This window comes from Talpa europaea (assembly GCF_964194135.1).
Source record: "Talpa europaea genome assembly, chromosome: 4".
Lineage (NCBI taxonomy): Eukaryota > Metazoa > Chordata > Mammalia > Eulipotyphla > Talpidae > Talpa > Talpa europaea.
In genome coordinates, this window is record NC_140070.1 from 50025291 (window position 1) to 50033223 (window position 7933).

Here is a 7933-nt window from a genome sequence, read left to right on the forward strand (position 1 = left end):
GTACAGGTCCCAACGCATGCTGAAAATATCACATACAGTCCATCTATCATGCTGTAAAAAGACCTGAGTGGAAGAGAACTTGAGCAGGTTAGGAGGTAAATTTTTAACACATTTGATAAAAACATGCTCATTAAGCCTCGTTCTATTTTGCAATTTTCTTCTAGAAAGCTGGCAACACCAAGCTTTGTGGCAAAAATACCAAGAGAGACTTGCTTATAAACAAAGAGTCTTTATTATAAAGTAAAGGGAAAGTCATAAGGAAACTGACAAGATAAATGCACATTTCTTGGTTTGGGGGAGGAACAGGGGAAGGGCAGCACAGCGCTGGAGACTGGTTGGAGAGAAAGTCACTGATGCCAAGGGGGTGGGGGCGGGGAGGGTCTTGAGGATGATCTTGTGAAGAAGTCCAGACTTGTGAAAAGTCACTGTCTGGAACCGCTGGGCAGGCGTTCCATTTCTAAGGTGAGGTCTAGAATATGTTTTCTCTTGGTGTCTTCATCTCCTAAGCAGGCAGTCTCAGGAAAAGCCATGATTTGCAGGGGAGGTGCCCAATCTCCAGGTGGCTGGTTGGCCAGCGCAAAGACTCTGGGAGTCCCGGAGGGCACTGAGGCAGGTGGGGGTGCAATCAGAATTGTCCCTGCCTGTGGGAAGGGGCCAGTTCAGTTCAGGAACAGGCGTCTCCGGGCTTTGGGGTGAAGATGCTGAGGGCGCCGAGGGCGCTGCGGGCGTGCTTGTGCTTGGGGACCCGGATTCGGCGTTGGAGGTAGTGGTTGCAGGGGTGAGTTGGGGAAAGGCTCCAGAAGGCGCAACCTGAGGCTGAAGTAGGGGCCAGGAGAGCGTCTCTCTGGACTAGGGGTGGGGGCCCAAGGCCAGGGCTCTGGCACCGGGCCCTGGAGGTGGGGGCTAGCTACCCGAGGAGCCACAGGGTGGAGTCCAGCGCCTGACCCGGCTGCATGGTCCATCCAAGGCGGCGGGAGCTGGTGGCCCGCGTCCTGGTGGACGACCCCTTGGGCAGCCATCTCTCGGGAACTGGTGCAGAAGAAGCTCTGCTGGAGGATGACGGCCTCTCCTGCAGCACCCAGAAAAGGGCTGGGTTCCAGGCCGGCAGGAAGGTGGCCCTGCCCTCCTAGGTGTAGGTCTTCCAAGCGGAGGAGGGCCTCGGGAACCAGCACGAGAGTGTGCCCTCTGAGACGCACCTGCAGGACCGATGTTGGCTCGGGTTCCAGCACCAGCTCGACGTCGTCCAGGGGCACCTTTAGGGCACAGCCTGCGGGCAGGACCACCATGGTGACCATTTCTGCTGCCTGGGGTCCGGTGAGGTCTGCCAGGTTGGGCGGCATCTGGAAGTTGGGGCCCTGGGACTCCAGGTGTCGTGGGCGCTTGGCAGGGCGGGGTTCCCCGGGCTGTGGTCCCCAGCAGGGTGCAGGGTAGGCGCTGGGGCTGCGGGGTCGGGTGCCCATCACCTGGCCGGCGCTGGAGGTGGCTCTCTCTGGGCCCTGGCAGAAGGCTGGGGTGCTGGTTCCTGCTCGCAGTGAGAGGTCTCTGTGATAGTCAGGCAGGCTGGGGGCAGCTGGGCTGCAGGAGCGCAGGGTGCAGAGCCTGCTCCGGGAGCCCTGAGGGTTCCTTCTGGGAGGACGGCTGTCCGGACTCTGAGTGAGGATCAGCCTCGCGTGATGGACGCTTATATTCCTCTGGCCGGATGCGGATGTGCAGGAGGATTAAGTTACAGTGACGTCAGTGGAATCAAAGTCGCCAAGTGTCAAGGTAAGGCCCTCCCCCTCCGTGGCTCCTCGCGCTCACCAGTGTTCAGGCAGGCAGTTAACATGGTAGGATCGGGAACATCGTGACCAAAACAAACCCTGGAAATCTGACTGTGGAACTGATTTTCAGGGGACTGGTGGTGGGGGTGGGAATGGGTGTGGCGGGAGATGGGAGGTGGGGGAGAAAGAGGTTGGTGGGGAAGCTGAGGGGGAGGGGCGCAAGACTGGGTGAGAGGACTCAGTGCAATATGGTGGAGGATTACTCGAGATTTGGTGGCGGGCTTGGTGTTGTCTCACACATCTGAAGAGATGAGAACATATGCCTCCCAATTATCTACAAGGCTTTAAGTCATTGTTCCCTCCATAAATTCAATACAATAATATTAAACCCCAAAGCAGATAGTATGGTGAGACCTAGGAAGTAGAGGATGTCTAAAGACAAGCACCACCTCTGCCAATTTCTGTCAGGTAATAGGATTAGTGGGGCAAAATACCTGGGGATGTTTTTAGAAGGTGATGGGATTATTCCTCAGGTGAATGGGGCTTAGTGGTCATTTGTGCTTTTTTGGGGGCAGGGAGAATAGAAAGGTAATCTCATAAACTTCTCTGGCACTTGAAAAAGTAGCCCATGACTTACGTCTTCCAAAATTTTCCAGGAGGCTATGAGGGTAACTCTCCCTATAATCACTGGAAGGCATTCCACTCACATGTTTCTTGACCTGTGTTTGTTACATGAGAGAAATTAGAAATGATAACTTTTCTTTGATAGAAAAGATTTTAAGACACAATCTAGTAATAGTAACTGGTTCTAGTTTTCTTTGTTGGTGGTCAGGCTGTGTTAATTATTAGTAACAGTAGCAAAAATTTAGTTTTCTGTATTCAAATTTGTATTCAAACTTTTTATATTCAAATTTGCTGTATGACTTGAGTGTCACTTTAAAAGAGTTGGTTAATTCATTCTTCATTTGTGTATTTCAGAGGACAGGAGGAAATTTTATAAAATAATATACTTGCTTAGCATGGCATATGGGAATTAAACATGGAAATGTCTAGCTTTGTTAAACAGATCTTTGTTAAATCAGAGATCTTTGATGTTTACCCTTGTGCTTATGGCAGAAAGTGTAGATGTGGTATTTCTGAGTAATAGTATGTGGTTCTCCAAGAATAATAGATAAGACAAGCTGCTTTCTTAAGTAGTTTTTCTCATTTATCCTTTTGTGAGCAGTGGGTAAAATTCCCTTTGCACCACATCTTTGCCAACACTTAGTATCATTTGATTTCTAGGCATTTTCCAACCTGGTAGTGTAAAATGGTATCTCATCAGGTATTTATGTTGTATTTCTCTGGTTACCAGTGAGGATGTACATGTTTTCATTTATTTGTTGACTGTTCATATAACATCTGATATGTTTATGTCTGTTTATGTCTTTTACAGGTTTTTTGTTATTGATTTTGGGATGTTAAAAAAAGTATGTTAACACTATCTTTTCCTGTTTCATGGCTTATTTGCATCCACATTCTTTTTAGTGCCTTTTGATAAACAGAATTTCTTCACCTTATATATCAGTTTTGTTCTATGCTTTGAAATTTCTGTGCAATAAGATATAATTCCTATCTTAAAATCATTTTTCCAAATATTTATGAAGTCTTAACTTTCAGACTGAACTCTTTCTAAATGTAAAAAATTGTACTCTATGAATGAGCTAGTGATCTGCTTTCAATTTTTTTTTTGGTCTACAAAATAATTCTGCCAATTTTTGAAAGATGGCTTCATTAAATGAAATATTGCTAGGCAAAATAGTTGTTTTCAAACCAGCACTTTACAGCCATTTTTCTACTGTTTTCTGTCTTGTTCTTGTTGGTCTGAGTGGTTGCTTTTCACTGCAGTTATTTTTCTTTCTGCATAAAAGAAGTGTTCTTTGGATGTGGTGCATATGGACTTAGGATAATCTGTCAAAATGTGTGCATTTAAAAATACATCAGGGACAATTTACAATAGCTAAGCTTTGGAAACAACTCAAATGCCCCAAAATAGATGACTGTATCAAGATGTGTTGCATATACATAATGGAATATTACTCAGCATTCAAAAAAGGTAAACACATGCAATTTGCAGCTGAATGGAGCTGGAAGAGATCGTGCTCAGCGAGATAAGCCAGAAAGAAAAAGAAAAATACCGGACGGTCTCACTCACAAGAGGAATCTAGAAAACCTAAATAAGGAACCAGGAAAAAGAATAACTACAAGAAAAAAAAAAAAAACCAAAATCAACAAACAACTATGAACCAGAGACACACTTTGGGGGTGGGACAGGGAAAGGAGGGATTGGGGTCAAAATCAGGGGGTTGCAATTGTATGGGGAATATAAAAATAAAAAAAGGGCCTCCCCGGTGGCTCAGCGGTTGCGCGCTGGGTTGCGAAGCTGCCCGCGGCCTCTGCGGCGCCAGTTCGATCCCCAGCTGCTCCCAGGCCACCGGAGGAGGGTCCCACATGGTGCGCAGACCTCTCCTGCCGCCCGCTGCTCCCCTCAGCAGTGTACTTCGGTCCTTCTGCCTGCTCTGCTCCCCGCTCTGGCTCTGGTGAATTCTCTCACCCTCCCGCGCTTCTGACTGTACCCAGTGCATGTGTAAACAAAAAACAAACAAACAAACAAATAAATAAATAAAACATGCCTCTATAAAAAAAAAAAAGGACAATGATGTAAAAAATAAAAAAAAATATTAAAAAAAGTGTCAAAAATGAAAAAAAAAATGCATCAGGGCCTTCCTGGTGATACAAGGGGTTAAGACACAACCCACGAAGCTATCCGCAGCCACTGTAGCACGAGTTCGATCCCTGGCCAGAGAGCTACCCATATGGTGCTGCAGATGTCTCCTGACTCTGCCGCCGCTCCCCTCAGCAGTGTGTTTCAGTCAATCTTCCTGTTCTGTTCCCCACTCTGTCTCTGGTGAATCCTCTCACCCGAACACCTCTGGCCTGTACCCCTGTTCTTGTATGTATAAATAAATAAATCTTTTAAAGAATAAAATAAAATACATCATCTTGAAAACTAGTGTGCTTCCTGAAGGAGAATTCTAAGATTCTTCCCAAAATTAGTTATATTATTGGAACTACACTTCTTTTGCTCTCTGTTTGGTGAACTTCTTGCCACCTCTTATGTTCATGGGATCAGGAAGACAAAAACTATGAAGGACAACCTCGGACATAAAGTCTAAGATTTTATGGTATTTCAGGCAAGAGATATTTTCCCTATTGATAGTTGATCAAATTCAGTCAAGTCAAATGAGAATAGAATACACTTCTCGGCATACTATATAAAAGTGTAGAAAATCAAATTTAGCATTTTAAATGCGCTCAAATGATTAGCCAATTCAAATATGAAAGGGATCACAACTTGATTGCTGCAATAATAAATGGCACAGCAAGGTACTAATATCTTTAAGCTAGTTAATATCATTTTGGAATTTAGAATGAACATGTAATACAACATTTTCAGGCATCCAAGACTAAAAGGGCTTACAAGCAAAACATGTTCAGATGCGCAATAACAAGATAATTGACCACACTCAGGACAGAATAGAAAGAACTTTTAAAGGATATTCTTCAGCAGTAGCAAATTGAGGCTGTACATGGAGAGAATGGAATGTACAAATAAAAAGGTAGTGATGAATTGGTAAGCACATTAATAAGGCTAAAATATTGGTTGTTTTTAAAAAATGAAATTCCTTATAAAATGAAATGTCATTAAAAGATGAAATATAGTTGACTTCATTTTAACGGTATTTAACTTCCTGTATAAAAACATGAAGCAAATGTGGAAATAAGGTATTTATTTCTGAAGTTGGAAGTTTGGGGGCCTCACTGGTGGCGCAAGGGGTTAAACACAGCACTATGAAGCAATCTGTACCCTCTGCAGCATGAGTTTGATCCCCAGCTGGCCAGGGAGCTATCCACATGGCACAGCAGACTTCTCCTGTCTCGCTCGCTGCTCCCCTCAGCAGTGTATTTCAGTCAGTCTGCCCCTTCTGCTCCCCACTCTGTCTCTGGCTGGTCCTCTCATTCCCAACCCCCCAACTCTGGCCTATCCCCCAGCTCTTGTATGCATAAGTAAATACATCTTAAAAAAATAAAGTTGGAAGCTTGGATTACATAAGAGACGCATAGGGTGGAATCTGAAAGGTCCAACATAATATGGAATAGCAGGAATGCAAATATTTTACATCTGCTTATTGGGTGAAATTGCCAGATAGAGAGCTTGTAAAAAGAAATACATGTCACAACACATGCTGCAAATATCACACACAACCCTGAGTGGAAAAGACTTAGGCAGGTTGAGAGCTAGTTATGAATCCATTGCATACAAATCTGCACATTAAGCATCATTCTATTTTGTGGTTTTTCTAGAAAGCTGGCAACACCAAGCTTTGTGGCAAAAATACCAAGAGAGACTTGCTTATAAACAAAGAGTCTTTATTATAAAGTAAAGGGAAAGTCATAAGGAAACTGACAAGATAAATGCACATTTCTTGGTTTGGGGGAGGAACAGGGGAAGGGCAGCACAGCGCTGGAGACTGGTTGGAGAGAAAGTCACTGATGCCAAGGGGGTGGGGGCGGGGAGGGTCTTGAGGATGATCTTGTGAAGAAGTCCAGACTTGTGAAAAGTCACTGTCTGGAACCGCTGGGCAGGCGTTCCATTTCTAAGGTGAGGTCTAGAATATGTTTTCTCTTGGTGTCTTCATCTCCTAAGCAGGCAGTCTCAGGAAAAGCCATGATTTGCAGGGGAGGTGCCCAATCTCCAGGTGGCTGGTTGGCCAGCGCAAAGACTCTGGGAGTCCCGGAGGGCACTGAGGCAGGTGGGGGTGCAATCAGAATTGTCCCTGCCTGTGGGAAGGGGCCAGTTCAGTTCAGGAACAGGCGTCTCCGGGCTTTGGGGTGAAGATGCTGAGGGCGCCGAGGGCGCTGCGGGCGTGCTTGTGCTTGGGGACCCGGATTCGGCGTTGGAGGTAGTGGTTGCAGGGGTGAGTTGGGGAAAGGCTCCAGAAGGCGCAACCTGAGGCTGAAGTAGGGGCCAGGAGAGCGTCTCTCTGGACTAGGGGTGGGGGCCCAAGGCCAGGGCTCTGGCACCGGGCCCTGGAGGTGGGGGCTAGCTACCCGAGGAGCCACAGGGTGGAGTCCAGCGCCTGACCCGGCTGCATGGTCCATCCAAGGCGGCGGGAGCTGGTGGCCCGCGTCCTGGTGGACGACCCCTTGGGCAGCCATCTCTCGGGAACTGGTGCAGAAGAAGCTCTGCTGGAGGATGACGGCCTCTCCTGCAGCACCCAGAAAAGGGCTGGGTTCCAGGCCGGCAGGAAGGTGGCCCTGCCCTCCTAGGTGTAGGTCTTCCAAGCGGAGGAGGGCCTCGGGAACCAGCACGAGAGTGTGCCCTCTGAGACGCACCTGCAGGACCGATGTTGGCTCGGGTTCCAGCACCAGCTCGACGTCGTCCAGGGGCACCTTTAGGGCACAGCCTGCGGGCAGGACCACCATGGTGACCATTTCTGCTGCCTGGGGTCCGGTGAGGTCTGCCAGGTTGGGCGGCATCTGGAAGTTGGGGCCCTGGGACTCCAGGTGTCGTGGGCGCTTGGCAGGGCGGGGTTCCCCGGGCTGTGGTCCCCAGCAGGGTGCAGGGTAGGCGCTGGGGCTGCGGGGTCGGGTGCCCATCACCTGGCCGGCGCTGGAGGTGGCTCTCTCTGGGCCCTGGCAGAAGGCTGGGGTGCTGGTTCCTGCTCGCAGTGAGAGGTCTCTGTGATAGTCAGGCAGGCTGGGGGCAGCTGGGCTGCAGGAGCGCAGGGTGCAGAGCCTGCTCCGGGAGCCCCGAGGGTTCCTTCTGGGAGGACGGCTGTCCGGACTCTGAGTGAGGATCAACCTCGCGTGATGGACGCTCATATTCCTCTGGCCGGATGCGGATGTGCAGGAGGATTAAGTTACAGTGACGTCAGTGGAATCAAAGTCGCCAAGTGTCAAGGTAAGGCCCTCCCCCTCCGTGGCTCCTCGCGCTCACCAGCGTTCAGGCAGGCAGTTAACATGGTAGGATCGGGAACATCGTGACCAAAACAAACCCTGGAAATCTGACTGTGGAACTGAAGGTACAAGATGTTGAGAGCGGGGGCAGGGGAGCAAGGCAGGCCAAGGGG

The 7933-nt window shown here is 48.4% G+C and overlaps 2 protein-coding genes across 2 annotated transcripts; both read right to left on the minus strand.

Annotated features, from left to right (window-relative positions):
* Positions 1–659: 659 nt before the first annotated feature.
* LOC311170220 (proline-rich protein 23A-like) lies at positions 660–1460 on the minus strand (the record flags this gene model as incomplete). Its single annotated transcript, XM_084232608.1, has 1 exon — positions 660–1460. The coding sequence occupies one exon, from the start codon at positions 1458–1460 to the stop codon at positions 660–662; it is 801 nt and encodes a 266-aa protein (XP_084088734.1).
* Positions 1461–6659: 5199 nt separating this feature from the next.
* On the minus strand, positions 6660–7685 carry LOC311170222 (proline-rich protein 23A-like; the record flags this gene model as incomplete). The annotated part of the gene is made up of 1 exon (XM_084232610.1): positions 6660–7685. The coding sequence occupies one exon, from the start codon at positions 7683–7685 to the stop codon at positions 6660–6662; it is 1026 nt and encodes a 341-aa protein (XP_084088736.1).
* Positions 7686–7933: the final 248 nt, after the last annotated feature.